This window comes from Nilaparvata lugens, chromosome 8, assembly GCF_014356525.2.
Source record: "Nilaparvata lugens isolate BPH chromosome 8, ASM1435652v1, whole genome shotgun sequence".
Taxonomy (NCBI): Eukaryota; Metazoa; Arthropoda; class Insecta; order Hemiptera; family Delphacidae; genus Nilaparvata; species Nilaparvata lugens.
Window position 1 is genome coordinate 33,365,524 of NC_052511.1, and position 16,512 is coordinate 33,382,035.

Consider the following 16,512-nt stretch of genomic DNA (forward strand, 5'->3'; position numbering starts at 1 on the left):
TTCGCACAGTGACAAATGCCCACAACTGGAATTTTGTGACAAACACGCTAAACTTATGAAATGAAAAAAAAATCTTTATTAGGCGGGGTTAGGACTTCTAAGCACTCTCTACCACTCAACCTCGTAATAAAATTATACCACAGAAAATAGAAACATTATTCATTAATCCGTGCTTATACTAAACGGTTATAGAAAGGAATTCGACTATCTGAACTACCATTCTAGCAGTAATAATTACTGGGAGTAAATTCAGAATACTCATTAATTTAGTCAACTTTTACCGTTTCGTTTTTCATATTTAGATTCAGCTCATTTTTGAGAATAAAGTGAATTTGATAACATCTGTGTGCATTTGTCACGATACCCCTTGATTTCACTTCAAGCTTTAATCGACAAAAACAATTTTATATTGCACTTAAGGTTAGTTTTATGTATCAATTCAAACTCTTTTATAACATGGCTAGTTTAGTCTTAGTCTCACTCTTACTAAATGCATGCACCCTTGAAAAAGTCACATTTGTATACTACAACGGAAACAGAGTAAGTATCAGGCTGAAGATTCTCTATAATATTTATTCACCACGTGAACGATTGGTCTCAAATTCACTCTCCACATTCCTAAGAATATAATACTATTATTCATTATATTATTAGTAGTGAAACATTGGCTATTAATATACAGTAATTGCATTGTTTCTGGCAATGGCTATTAATGATAAACTACCAAGAAATGTTATGAACATGTTTGAATCTTTAATCAGGTATTCAAAGTAAATCAGTTTTATTCCATTTAAAATTCTGTTTTCGCATTAGTGGATACCATTTATATTATTGATTTTATTTTTCTTTTGATTCGAGAATATTAGATTTATATTATGTTTGGATTGATTCCTGCTATTCTGCTGCATGAAAACAAAACTGTAGGCCTAATTGTTAGGACCAAGGATGAGTGGAGGAAGAATGCAGATAGATTCGACGTGAATGTTTGCAATCGGTTGATGTCAAAATCATATAAAAATATTTATCAGAGATTATGTTGAAATTTTTCACTCTTTTAGGTGATATGTTTTATAGATGAAAAATTTGTTATAACAAATTATTTATTATGAACTGATTTGTATACTAAATCTAATCTAAGACGTTTGTTGTTTTCCAGACTCAGAGAAATTCCGAGAGATGGTTGCCGCTACTGAATCTCCACCCAAAGGAGGGTTCCACCTCAACGATGATTCAGAATTTCCTCCTGTCACACAGAAAACTGAATGACATTTTGTCATAATTTAACAAATTCGTTGGCTTATTTCACAGATACTTTTCACCAATAATAAATATTGTCCTAGTGTTAATGCCTCTCAAAATTGATCACGCAGAAAAGTACAAAATTCTAAGATTGAACTGACTAAACAAATTGTGACAGAGATAATCATTTATCGTTCAAATTGAAGAGAAAAACGTTTTATACTGTTGCAAAACAAGTTAAATTAAATAGTAACCAATCACACCAATAAATAATATTTATTTATTTTCATTGTAGGATACTGAATTGTAATTTATTATTGATACTAAGTATAGCGGATATTATTATAATAATTATCTAGTTTTATAAGATTCATTTTCAGTTTTATCGGCACCGAGGTTATCATTTTATTGTAAATAATTAAGACGGTTCAAAATTTTATCATTTGTGCCAAAAAATTGTACATATTTAGGATATAACAAGAGTATTAATTTAAGTTGAAATGTAAAAAGAATATTTAGCTTATAGATGACTGTGAGTGATACTTGAAATTATTATAAAAATCTATTACAATTATAGAAATTTTCAAATCAAAGGAGCTGTAGTATGTATGCATATCTTTCATTTTTATGAACATCCTCAAATTTTATGAAGTTTGTATTATATTAACTTATATTATAGTACATTACCCGTTATATTATTGAAGTGTCGTATATTATGTAAATACAGATTAATTTTACACAGTAAGATTGTGAACAAGCTATATGAAAAAATAAATGCACATGTCAACCGAAATTGCTGATGTGTTCAAAAGTTCGAAAAATAAATTATTTTATGGCTCTAAAACAACTTTTTATTTCACTTCTCAGCCTCTCTAGAATCAACTATCATTCTTATTTTCTTTCTACAATATTTGTTCAGAAATAATAAGTGAAAGTTAGTAAGGTGCATTATACAAGCACTAATTTATTTTTAAATGCCCAATTTTCTCTTTATAAGTACTGATTGTTTTTAGTAGATCACAGAAGCTTTGAAAAATCAATTACAGTATGGTTAATTAAATATGATGTGTGTTTTTCCTATAAGAATAAAAATGCTCACCGAGGGTTGCTTGTTATGTAACATTTTCTTTAAGGTTGTTCGGTAAACTTTTTTATTTAAATTGGATAATCTTTTTCAATATAATTGTTAAGATCATTATAAGAGTGAGAAAAAGTGGCAACTGAAATTTCTAAGTGATCTAATAAGCAAGTTGGTTACGTCCGATGAGCGATTTTGGGGGTTAGCAGTCCGCTGAGCGATCCATTGTTCAGAATAACAATAAGGATAGACAGACGCTCTGAATGGGAGGACTTGGGTGTCAGGGACAGTGACAGAGGCAAGAGTGTATGTGGATACTCGCAATACATACCTTCCATAGAAAGGATTCAGTAATAATTGTTAAACAAAGATCGAATAGCTTTCTGCTTCGAACAGTTCAAATTCATCTTCATTATAGCCTATAATAATATAATGTATATATAAAAATTTACAATTCCAACAAGTTCTATCAATCATCTGCATTTCTTCAAGTGAATGAGTAAAACTACTGCAAATATATAAGGTATAAAGTATCTCACGGATGTCAAGAAGATTTAAGATCAACTTAACATCTAAAAGCAATCTACATTCACAAGCAATCACAAATTTTCAATTTTATGCCAATCTACAATCGTCAATAAATAACTGGAATTTAGTTATTCAGTCATTTTTTGGAAATGGAATGGCTTTTACAAAAATTGACACCTTAAGACTGTGCAAAGGCTAAAATTAAACTTTCTACTGGTGATATTTTTCAAAGCTTTTCGATTTGAATATTTTCAAGTTAATCATTTTTTGTAAATTGAATAACTTTCTCAAAAATCTATATTTCCAGAAAATTTCTGTTTTACTAGATCAACAATACCATGAAGAATAATTCTTATAAATTATTTATCCTTTAAATCTCATGGATTTATCACTTACCGAATTTGAAATGCTCTATCCCAAAAATTTAAACTTTGGGCGCTCATATCTCAAAAAGTAATCATGGAAAAAAATGTTTTCCTAAGAAAACTCTTTCATTGTGATAGCTTGATGATATACAAATCGAAAAACTTTGAAAAATATCACCAGTAGAAAGTTTATTTTTAGCCTTTGTACAGCCTTAAGGAGTTTTTTTACTATCACCAGTAATAGTACCCAAATCGATTTTTTCTAATGTCATCAGTAAAATGTTAGTCATTTGCACAGACTTTTGAGAACAGTTTGTAAAATTATAACAGTTCATTGGATAAAATTATTATTTAACAACAAATGATTCGTTTTTATGGAAGGTGGTGGGTTCTGAAGTTCTGATTCAATCATTATCATCAATATATCGTTTTGCGAGTATACACCTGACACTACCCATTTAGCCTTCCTCTGTCACAGTTCCTGATGATTAATGACACCCAAGTCCTCCCTTTCTTAGCGTCTGCCTATCCTTATTGTTATTCTGAACAATGGATCGCTCAGTGGACTAGTTTTTGCTGAATCGCTCATCGGACGACACCAGCAAGTTATGGGTTGTTGAAAGTGCTAACTCAGTTTTCTTTCCAGATCATAAACGGTTTCGAATTTTCCATTGGCGTTTTTTTTAATACATTCAGTATATCATTGGCTTACGTTTAACGCTAAACTACAATTACATGAAGATGGCCGCATGTATTATGGACTTATTTATTCATTCAGGGTTCAAACCAGCAGCTCGTTTAAATCGAAATGATGCATTTAGCCCTTGAACTAAATTAATAATAAAAGTTACATTGATTCATTATATAAATGAATCTTTCTGAGCTCATGCCGTATAAATTGAGCAAACGTTTGAATCGTGGTGAAATTATATTTTGATTTAAATATATATTTTTTATATAGGTATTCTAATTTGAGGATGATTCTCGATACCTTAAAATTAGACTTGATGAGCTTCCTCCTATCGTAATCCCTACGTTGGAGGGATTGAGAGATGAATTGGAAACAAGACTGAATTTAATCAGTAAATAAATATCAATTAGTGGGAACTACCTGGGAGTGCGACATGGTAGTAGGTGGTAGCTCTCAAAACCTGGCACTTCTGTACAGCTCTGGTAAGTATTGTTTCTCTGTTTTGGCCCGTAGTGCTCAAAACATAGATGTTTAGTAATTCTAAAAATGAATGCCTGAGGAAAATATTAGTCTAACTCTGAAAACAACAGAGACCGCGTGGCTCTCAGCAGACTTGATAAAATAAATCCAATTATAAACCATCTGCATCAGAGAAATCCTCAGCACCCAGAGATTTTGCAAACCCTCCACCGAGATGTATCAAATAATGAAGGAAGTATGTGTGAGACTGGAGTGAAGCCAACACAAATTGGACAAGTGGATGACCCAATATTGTTTTTTCCTACAGTTACCTTTGAAAAGTGGCCATTCCTGCACTGATTACAGAACGCAAAGAATCACTTTTCCGCTCTAGTGCGGGAAAACTTTTTTCTGCACTCCAGATTTGCAACATGGCAACACAAAATAGTTGGTGGGTTATATGGAGGATTAGTGCACGAAAACAAAAATTAAGTTGGTAACAATGACTGCGGTTAGATTTAGATAAGAATCATTTCAATGGCTACCCTACATTTATGATAAAATCCCAATCTAGAAATCCAAAACAAGAATAATGTTTATCTAAATCATAATTAAATAATAACTTCTCATCATTTAATAATAAATGATGTTTATTTTCTATTGACAGTAATAATTATTTCAACTCCAAGCAATGAGAAATGTAGCAAACACACATTATGAAATTCGAATTTTCAGGTTAAATAATTACCGTTCGAAATCCATGTCAATAAAATTAATAAAATAATATTAGAATATACTACAATAAAATATTTTCTGTTGTCTATGTTATTTTATAAATATTTTTTAGTTTACTTATAGTATTTTTGGTAATAATTTTAGATAACCATAAGTCTAAATATATCTGAATACTGTTCTTAGCTGGATGAAACAAAGTTAGGTACGATTCTTCCCGCTAGGTCGCGCGCTTGTCGCTTCAGCCATTCCAACCAGCTGTTGGCGTATATTTTGAATGCGAATTTTTTGTTTTATCTGTATTTTTTCTGATTCTTGAATGAATAAAAATGAGAACTTTGGCTGAGAATTTTCAACTTCAATTGGATTATTAATTTTTAAATGAATTAAGGTTGTTATTAATAACAGCATCACACACACAAACATTTGATGGTTTTCAGCCATCATTTTATCCATAATTACCCACTTTTCATATTCAATGGTAACTGTAGGAAAAATTTAATGTGAAATACGTGCGCAAAGTTCCTCTGCTGCACTCAAGAAGCCATTCCGCCCTCGCCTACAGCTACAGCATAAACGTTTCTTTTGGTGCAGCAAACTGTCACTTTGCGCACTAGTTGCACAAATAACTATTTCCAGTCACACACAGCTGAACCACAGTGTGTTGTAGACATAACAGGTTTGAAACGAAAATATAGCCTAAATTTGAGTAGATGTGATGAGCTGTCAACAGCAAAGTGGTACCGTACCGTACATAATTTCTGAATCCCAATATGTATGCTATGTGGTGAAACCGAGACTATAGCCTAAAACACCTCCTGTCTTTATTGCATGGAGGTCTGAGTACGGTACGGTACTCTACATGCTGCTGAGTAGAATGCGGCCTGTCAGGGGCTGTAACCTAGGTAATATTTGTTAGGTTATACACCGGTGTAGTGGAATGGAGACATCTTTTCAATAATTTTGACTCATATGTACGCTCAAATTTAATATAATAATCATATTTATTCATGCATGTACATTTTACATTAAATGTTTTGCATTTGTCAGTTACAATAAAATCATACAATCTGTCAGGTCATCAAAATCTCCGTGAATATTTGAAGTCCAAAAAATAAAGATGACATCATCTTAACTATTATAATATTTCACTAGGTTTATTTCTCACACTGTATATGAGAAAAACTCCAGTAAACTGTAGAAACATCTCTCTTATTGTAGCCAATTCCTCAGTAGTCTCTTGAATGTTCTTCTATTTGAAAGTATCGAGAATTTCCACTGGTAGTGCGTTTAAGATCCTTCGACTGACATGTTCTGGCTTAGCTTCAAAAAATCTTGTTCGATGAGGCTGGAGTCTCAGCATATTCTTTGCCCGTGTGTTGTAGCCATGTACGGTAGCGCCTGTAGTCCACTCATCCTTGCGGGAAAATCCATACAATGCAGCCTCTAGGATATACAGACATAGTAATGGCAGGATCTTAGCTTCCCTGAATAACTCTCTGCATGGGGTTCTTGGTGGCTTCCTTAACATCATTCTCAGTAGCCGTTTTTGCACTCTGAAGGCCATCAATGAAGCGGGTGCCGCACCCCAGAATATCAGGCCATACGTTAGAGCTGACTGGAAATATCCATTCGAACTATTATCTCTGGTCCACCTCACTTATCAATCTTGATATTGCAAACCCTGCTGCATTGAGCCTTTTTACCACCTGATCAATGTGACTGTTCCACTTCAGTCTTACATCAACATTGATTCCCAAGAATCCACATTCTTCCACTGGCATTATACTTGTTGAATCCACAGCAAAATTAAAGTTATTGGGTGTGTCTAAATAGCCAATATTGAAGCTCATATAGGATGTTTTCTTTACGTTGACTGTCAACTCATTAGCCTCACACCACTCCTTCATGCACTTGATTACTTCTTCTCCTTCAATTTGTAATTCTTCAAATGTATAATGCATCTCCAAACTTTAAGAATGAACAGATTATGTTTTGAAAACAATAGAGTTATCAGATAACAGGTTTCCCAAAAAAATTACCATTACGATGGCTCGTGCCATAAGTTTGGATGGTGCGAGTGTGGGGGGGGGGGTATCACCTGTCAGTAGGAAATTAGCATCGTCAGCATTATAATACACTATTTACGGTTGAGGGCAAATTTCCAGGCAAGTCATTACCGTAATATACAGAATACAGTGAGAACAATATTGGGCCAAGTATAGTTCCCTGTGGCACTCCTTTTATCAATATCAATTTTTGCTATTTAATTAGAAAAAAATATACAGTAGGTAGTGGTCCTGGTTGTTATTGTTCCAATTTGCAAAAATTTGCTCCTGCTGCTGAGATGGTTTTTCTAATAGGTACGGTACCTACTTACCTTTTGTTGAAATTACATATAACTTGATTTTTTTAGATTAAAATTATGTTTAATATCGTGATCTCCCTGAATAGATCGTGTCAGGTAGGCTAAATCATACACAAACCTAATACACATAAAGTTTAGACAGTTATAAAACGTATCGTACCACCGTAACAAAAGTGACTTCATTTCTTTCTAATATTAATACTTTTCAGAGATTCAGAGAAGAGCGGGTCTTTTCTCAATGCTTTTATCAGTGTTTAGGTATATCACATTTAAATAAAATCATTAGTATGTAAAATTTTAGTATTGAATCTTTGAATATACTATACAGAAGTAAATAATAAATTTATTGTTTTCTTTTACAACATTTTAATAATTTGAACTCAGCGCGCTTGCATTTCATCGACATGTAATGTCGATAAGTGGTTTTGAGTAAGTTTCGATATCTCGATGCGGCCATGAGAACGAACCGATCACGCCCATTCAGTTTATTGCAGGCTAGGCTAGAATTCCAACTGACTCACGCAAAATACTCTACAGTGATGGCCGAATAACTTGTCTACGTATTTCCTTGTGGTTTCTACAGAAAATATTATGTATTCTAAAGTGATTTTGTTTTATGTATTTGCATCGGCTATTTATCCAGCAAAATCAGGTAAGAAAGTATTTTAATTTTATTCAATGTAAGTGCAAATGAAAATGGCGCAACGGAAATTTTAGGCGTTGTACAGTGTTTATTCATAAATTAATTAAAAGCTTAGGGCGTGATTAACTGCACTAATTAAATATGAATTAAGTTTATTATGTAATGTATTTTACAAGACAATTGAGAATTAAAAATTTGCTTATCACAATCAACATTGACTAACTGTCAGAATTATTATTTGTTGAACTTAAAACTCTTGGATTGTAAGCCTACATAGCCTAAAAATTAACGTTTTTGATGATTGATTTATTAGTTTTAGTTTCTTAGTCAATGATTTCAATATGATTTAATTTTATATTCCTGTAACTTGTGTTATTTTAGTTTTGATTAGCCTACTCAGCTCAGAGTTAACTTGACATATTATTTACATAACACAACCAAGCTGATAAAGTTAAACACTATCATTGTCTCTGTATTACACCCTGCATATTATCCGTACATAGGTACCTACTGTTAATCAAAACCAACTTCTAAAATTGCAATGCTTCAATGAGTAGGCTACCATACATATTTATTTTTTCAAAAATAATTACGGTAAGCTACCTAAAATTTTTATAAAAATCTATTTTTATGAATTCCAATTTTAATCAATATCTTTGGTTTCCATCATTTAAATGTATAATTTAAAATATTTTTGAGTGTGATTCTGTTCTCTAAAATCTGGGACCAGGTAGACTGGCTCAATCTAATATTTTTTAGGTAGGTCTACTCCTGATAACGATGCTACTTGTAAAAACTACTGATTTTTGACACAATGATTGGATGTCTTCATACTGTACTACAGCTCATTCTTTTTAGCTTTTTAATGTGGTTCGAAATCATGTAAAATTTGTTTCACCTGTGGATAATTTATTCTTAATTTTATTTTAACCCATATTAAAACTACATATTTTTTCTTTATTCAAAGCTGTGAATCTTGTTAAGTTCTCCATATTAAAAATTCAAAATGTAGTCAAGGTGGTAGAGGATTTCTCTTCTTTCACTCTAATAATCAAACTTTGGATTTCGATACCATTAGAAATTACAGCCAATTGAAAAATTGCAATTGTCATTTTTCCATTTTTTGCGATTTTAATGTTGGTCAAGAGTCTTTAAAAAAAGTTTACTAAATCATTGAAATTTATGATTGGTTTCAAAATGTAGAGAATTTCTTCCTTTACTAGCTCAGTTCTCTTAAATTTATCTTGAACGACTGTTTCTCATCCTCTACAAACATATTTTTCTTATGAATTGTTTACTGCAAATGAAAGATAAAATTCTATTCTACAATTCAAGCTCAAATAAAATTTTTTATCATAACGAGTTACGGAGATATACAGCTTTGAATATAGAAAATGGCAATTTTTGTTGTGTATGGAAATAATGTTTTAAGTACAGTCAAGAATGAATTTTCCATTTTCTAATTTGTTTTAAATAATTGGATTGCAAAACGCCTTGACGAGCTGAGAAGAATGAGCTGTAGTACGAAGGGATCTGATTATTGTATTAAAAGCTGATCCTTATGCTCACCTCTCCACTAGGAATATTGAATTTTAGTGCACCTAACGGGCGATTCTAATAGAACATGACCTTAGAAACCTATATCATTTGTAAAATTTAAATTTGAGAACAATGAAGTTAGTGATGATAGTTTTAAAACTAAAAATTAGGGGGTTTTCAAAATACAAGGAGCATTGTTATCAGGTGTACCTGGAAATCTATAAATATGAGATGGAACGCTCTATCTGGTATCATATAGTAGAGCACAAAATTACACCCCGTGGGATTATATATCCAAACAATATCTTACAAAATTAGAACTACAATATATTTTGTAAGCACACCCACTTTTTCATGTCTATATTCACTGGACTACGTACCTATGCTCTTACGTATGCTCTTATCTATGCTGAATTGGTACAGTAAAAATTTGGTAGAAGTAAAGCAGAATACTTTTACAAGAACTCTTTTATCTGATCTTTCCATGGTTCATTTCCTCTTCTTGTTATCTGATTAATAAGCAATTTGGAACTTATAAGAAAACATTTTAGCTGATTTTATAGCTGCCAGAATATAACTTAGCCAGCGTTTGCCTTGAAATAATTAGAAACCCCATGGAAATAGTTTGATATTTTGTGCATTTGTAAATATGTTAAAAAGTTATAGCCTACAGTAGTATGTTATATCAAGTTATGCTTATGCTTTCATGTAGAAGTGTTATTTCTAGTACCAAATAAATAGGTACTTCATGCATTTCAAAGTATTATTTCTCATGTTAAGAGTACCTCATGTCATGATAAGATATCAATCGAACTATTACAAGCATGTCTGAGCTATATCTTGAGTGAAATAAATATTTTTGAAACTCACACTGCATTTTTCTCGGTAATGATGATGCATTTTTCACAAAAAATATTTTTCATTACTCAAGCATCGGTTATGTACAAGCGTTTTCCGTGTATTACTCAAAATCTATGATTCACCGTTGATCTACTTATAGTTGAAAAGAGTCAGGCTTTCCTTACATTAGAAATAGTTTGAATGACTTGGAAACTATTCAAAATGTTCAATGTTATATCTAGGAAGTAAACACCTATTTCGATTAGATTGAAACATACAGTAATCTGATAATAATTAACGACAGTTGGTCTGATATAACCAAAAAGTAAATAATTTACAGTAATTCATAAATTTATGACTTATTCATTGTTTATATGGAATTTTGTTGAACAGTACATTGATGATAGTCAATGACAGAGTAATGATTGATTTTCTCATTAAATTACGCACTTGATTCAATCAAGTACATGAATAGTCCATGATTTAAAAATTTGCCTGAGTCACTTTCAATTTTGTAGAACTGTTTCATAATGAAATAAAAACACAAATATGTTGTCAAATTCTACACAGTTTTATTTGGTACAGGACCATGGTTCTGTGACTATACAGGTCACATTTTCATGCTGACTAAAGTTGAAAGGTAAACATTTTGTCTAAGTTTATCTTTGTTTATCAATGTCTACCTTTTAACTTAGTCAGCTTGAAAAAATGACCTGTGTGGTCACGAAACCATGGTCCTGTACCAAATAAAACTGTGTAGAATTTGACAACATATGTGTGTTTTTATTTCATTACTTGATTTAAGTTGAAAACAATGCAATAAAATATTTCTTCTGAATAGCCGTTGATAAATAGACTTTTAAATCATTCTAATGATTGAAATAAGGTACATTCATGACAAATTCCGGCTGCCGGTTTCTGAGAATATCTCGGCTTGATGATGAATAGTGTCGATGACAAGTTTACATAGGTTTCTAGTAAAAGGGGCATGAATGTGTATCATTTGAGACAGTTGAAAGTCATAGGGTTTCGCCCTCGAGTTGCAGTGCAGTGTGTATTGTTTGCTGCTATTTTTATTGCATAGAGGGATCAGTGGAGCGTGATATCAGAGTATGCAATCTGTGCCAGGCTAGGCTCTTCACTAACCCTTGTGTTGAAACTGGAGGGTGAATAGGCCTGCAAAGCGAGGGACCACGATCAATAGAATGATGTTTTACTTTAGTGCACTCAACGGCTACTTATTATGATCTATGCTATTGCTTGCTTCATTCTCAACTTCAAATCTACAACTACCTCAATGTTCACTACAATATGGAAATAATTTAAATTTGAAACTCATTATTTTTTCTTAATGATAGTTTGTTTTTTACCGTAGTAGGCCTACTGTATTAAGTAATAATTATTTGCATTGAATGAATATCTACATCGATACAAAAAATATTCAATTTGAACAAAAGATCAAAAATAATTTTGAACATAAGGGTTGTCCTTTTATTTAAAACAAGAAATTATTTAACAGATGAAGTGATGTTGATGGAAGATAGTGCCGGTTGCTCAAAAGCCGGTTAAATTTTAAATGTGATTAATTTCACAAGAGCCGATTAGAAAATCCTTTTTATCAAAAAAGCCTTCTCTGATTGATTCTCGTGAAATTAATCACGATTAAAATTCAACCGGCTTTTGTGCAACCGGGCCATAGTTGACTAAATTTTCAACTTACCGTACAGTACTATATTATATTGAAAGTGAGACATTACTAAATAAACCTCAATACTTCAAAATACTGTACCTTGATATTTTTATGAAGAAATTGAAATTACTTGAATTTGAAACAAATTTTTATATTTGTAAATATGGGATTTTGCATTATTACGTAATATTGTAATAATCGTCATGTTCCAAGTAATCTTAACGTTGCTCAGACTTGTGTAGGCTATTACAATGAACATTGTAAATGTTCAAATAATTTAAATTTGAAATTAAAATAATGTTTAATGTTTAAATTTTTAAATTGTTTTAATTAAATTTTGTGTCAGTTTAAAATGAACATGGTAAAATATTTAGTCTGTACTAAATTCCCCACTTCAAGGACTGTTTGATGAAGCAGTCAATCACTTCTGGGAGGTTCGGAACCCTCCTAAAAAATTACGAAAAAAATCTCTTTATCATCATCATCATCAATCCTATTACTTATCCTCATGTGAGCATCATCACTGCAAAAACAGAAAAAGGCTTTCAATTACGGCTGTGTAAATTCATTGTAAACTGACATTATTAGGTATCCTTGAATATTCATGATGATTTCCTTGTAGTATGAACATCACGTTTTATTTTCTTATGATCCATTTGAAATAATATTTTGGAAAGAGGCTCAAGTCGGAATAATACTCTTGAATATTTTATGATTAATTTATAACGTGAAAAAATCCCCTTCCAAAATCAAAATGTTTCAACGAATCCAACCAATTGTCACAAGTGGTCTTTGTTCCTGTAAATCTTTATCGAAGATTAAAAAATACTGCAAAGCTTTGGTTCAAAAATGGAATTGATATAGTGCAATGCTAGATTTGAACTAAACTATTTTAAAAACTTAATCACAAAACTCAATTATTCTAAGCATAACTATCGATATTGAATACCCCACATAATTTTAGTTAATCATATAATTTAGCTAATCCAGCAATTTCTTTATGCAGTTGTATTTCTGATGTAGAGAGGCATAGTTTTTGAACACCCTGATAAATGATGAAAGGAAGAAAGGGTGAAATAATGATTGTCTGGTCTCTGAGTTACGATTCAGAGACCGTCGACCGGATGAAGATCCATTAGTAATACTTCCTCTTTATTATTTTCAAATGCTCAAACTGTAATCCAATACTATTTTATTAGAGCTATTCAATTGGTATTTATGATATTCTCTCCGAGTGCAATGATTCTAATCACTGAATTACAGTGAGAGAGCTTCAATTTTCTATTTTGAACAGAGATGGGCTTGATACTGAGAATATTAACTTGATGTTAAGTTTTGTTTTCATATTCATGTTGTTTCTTATCCTGTATTCCTCCACATAATCTATTATTTTTACTTTTTTCTTTTGCATTATTGAAATTCAAATCAATTAGAATTATTTAAATCTGTATAACAAGATTCTTTTATTTAGTTTTATTATTCATTCATTTGAAATTCTGTAGCCTAAATAGAAGAACAAAAAAGGACTAAGAATTTTGTTTTTTCCGATTCAATAAGTTATTTCATTCCATATTCGATTGCAATAGAATAGCAATAGAGCATCCATGAAATGAAGTTCATCGACCTGTCAGTATTTCAAATTATGAGCATGATAGTCTTATTCGTATATAACTTATTATGAATTATTAATTTAGAAACTGCATGACTGAAAATGTAGTATTTGCACTTATAAACGTTCTTTTCAATGAGAATATCCCTGTTTTCAGATTTCTACGATTGCAACCAACCGCTTCTGAATAATGCCCAGATAAAAGCTACATCTTCATTAAGAGATCGAGGTCCTGAAAATGCTCGTCTCAATGGTAAGTTAACAGCAAGAAATTATTTCATTAGAAGACTTTCAGGATTATTCAGAAATTCGGGAAATATTTTATAATTGATTTGTTACTGTTGGCCTAATATGATGAATTTTTTGGCTTCTCAAATTGATCAAATAAACTCATCCAATCCGCTCATGTTATTCAATAAGTATTAAAGGTAGGTGGCATTGTTGGTTATCTCAACACGCAGCTAACTTGTCTCTTAGGGAAACGCTTTGCGTGTTTCAATTATCAAGCCATATTTTCTAAATCTTGTTCAGTGTGTGTGCCGCTTATTTTCATCTCAATAATTACTACTCTTTGTATATGAGTTTCTAATAAAGTTAACGATTGAACCCTGAAATTACAAGGTTTACAAGGAAAAACAATTTCAATTTTTTTTTAAATGAAATATTTGAGGTTTTCAACTGCTGGTGTGAAAAACTGTATGAATGCTAGGCTGACATAGCGCTCAACTCGTCAATTGTAAAACAACGAGACATTTCGAAAACGTTTACATTAAACAATCAAGGCCTGTCTACTCGGATACATTTATGCCATTGAGCACTATTCTATCACTTCTGCCTCACGTGGACTAGCTCAGCATGGCTAAAACTATATTGTTTTGCAAAATAATGAATGAACAATTCAATCTCGAGACAATCTCTCTTGAAATTCTGATTCAAGATACCTTTGAACGATAGATTATAAAATCAATTTTCATCACTATACTATTTCCTTCTCATCTTTCACCTTTTCAAGTTTCATCTTCTAAATTTCCAAGCGATAAATCCTAAAATAATCATCACTTATCTCCGTCCTTATTTTCCACCTTCTTCCAAGTTTCATCTTTCAATTTCTCATCACCAAGTCTCCTCTTCTTATCTTCCACTATCTGAATCTCTTCTTTCTCTCTGTCCAGGTTGCCAAATGAGCTAAAATCTGTTGAGAAAAGACAGAGAGTCTAAGAACAATGATGGCAGGCGTTATAAGTAGAGCAAAGAGTGTGCGCTGGGTGTTCAACTGTGGTGACTGGTCACCCTCAGAGTTCGATTGGGCGCGCTTGGCATCTGGCATTCAAAGAGAGGAAAAAGAGAGAATAGGGAAGTTCGTGTTCAGAAAAGATGCGAAATCAGCAATGGCTGGGAGACTTCTGATGCGAAAATTCATTGTGGATCATAGTGGGTTAGACTGGGGTCGAGTGCAAATCAGTAGAGACTCAAACAATAAACCGAATTTCAGTGATGAGCGTTTACAGTTCAACGTTTCCCACCAAGGACAGTTCGCAGTTTTGGCGGGAGAAATAGGTGGTGAATCGGCGCCAAAAATCGGTGTGGATGTAATGCGAGTTGAGTACACTGGCGGTAAATCAACGAGTGAGTTTTTTCGAGTGATGGATCGACAACTAGCTGAAAATGAGTGGTCGGTGATCAAGTCCCAACCGACTGAACGGAAACAGTGGGAATTCTTTTATCGTTTCTGGTGCTTGAAAGAAAGCTACGTGAAAGCAATCGGTGTCGGAGTGACGGTCAGTTTGAGAGACATTGTTTTCAAACTGGATGAGAAAGTGCCGAGTAGACAGAAATTTATCACGGGAACGAAAGTTTTTGTGAAGGGTGTTGAACAGAGCGATTGGGTGTTCGAGGAGATCCTCATCGATGATGATCATTGTGCAGCTGTTGCTGTCAATGTGACTCCCGAGCAGTATGCTGGTCTCAGTTCAGTTGAAAAGTTTCAGTTATTGGATGTTGACGAACTCACTAACAAGTTGCAATCAATTTCGGATACCGACCTTGATTATGGGAGGACTTTTAGTGCTAAACCTGACAAACCTTGAACATTGTATAAAAAAGGGAAAATTCGTTGAATCAAGTCAATGGACTTTATTATTCTGTTATGATCATCGATCTGTTTAGATTTTATCTGTTAATTTCATAATGACTGTGACTGTATGGGGCAAATAAATATATTTACAAAGATTTGACTCGATCATCGTACCTTGCAGGTTTCATTGAACTTGTTCATCAAAATGGAAAAATATTGATGTAATGCAAGTCAGTTGAACTTTTGGATTCTTTTATTGGATTAGATCATAAATAATAATTAGTGGCGTTATTCAGATTCACTACTATTTTTCATGAAAGGCATCGTCAAGATTTTCTCAGTTTTAGTGATACACTTCAATTCAACTCTTTAAATATTATCAAAATAAATGTATTATTTTAATCTATATAGCTTGGGATACTTGGGATCTGGTGATGTGTAGATTTTCATAGAATATATTGAAAATTTTGTGGGATAATTTTTAGCATAATAAAGAAGTGGCATAAGAAATAATGAATAAATGAAATAAAGCAAATATATTATGAAAACTAGGATACTTTTAGTGAAATTATATATTTTTATTATGAGTATGAAATAGGGCTTTGCATCTCTTGTTAGATTGTACTATTCCAAAAAATAAATGGATTGCTTGGATTG

The 16,512-nt window shown here is 32.3% G+C and overlaps 2 protein-coding genes across 10 annotated transcripts in view; both read left to right on the forward strand.

Annotated features, from left to right (window-relative positions):
• LOC111059064 (WD repeat domain phosphoinositide-interacting protein 2) overlaps positions 1 to 2,086 on the forward strand; it is a 35,948-nt gene extending 33,862 nt beyond the window's left edge. For all 8 annotated transcript variants that reach the window (XR_005572040.1, XM_022346971.2, XM_039434576.1 and 5 more), the window contains one exon: positions 1,157 to 2,086. Coding sequence is in view for 5 of the 8 variants with exons in the window: in XM_022346971.2 (XP_022202663.1) it covers positions 1,157 to 1,266 (110 nt within the window). In the remaining 3 variants the exon portion in view is untranslated. The remainder of the gene's footprint in view (positions 1 to 1,156) is intronic.
• Positions 2,087 to 7,936: 5,850 nt separating this feature from the next.
• Positions 7,937 to 16,512, forward strand: part of LOC111058971 (neurexin-4) — a 47,587-nt gene continuing 39,011 nt past the window's right edge. For both annotated transcript variants that reach the window (XM_039434580.1, XM_039434581.1), the window contains exons 1-2: positions 7,937 to 8,112; positions 13,939 to 14,034. In XM_039434580.1, coding sequence (XP_039290514.1) covers positions 8,052 to 8,112; positions 13,939 to 14,034 — 157 coding nt within the window. In that variant the 5' untranslated portion in view covers positions 7,937 to 8,051. The remainder of the gene's footprint in view (positions 8,113 to 13,938; positions 14,035 to 16,512) is intronic.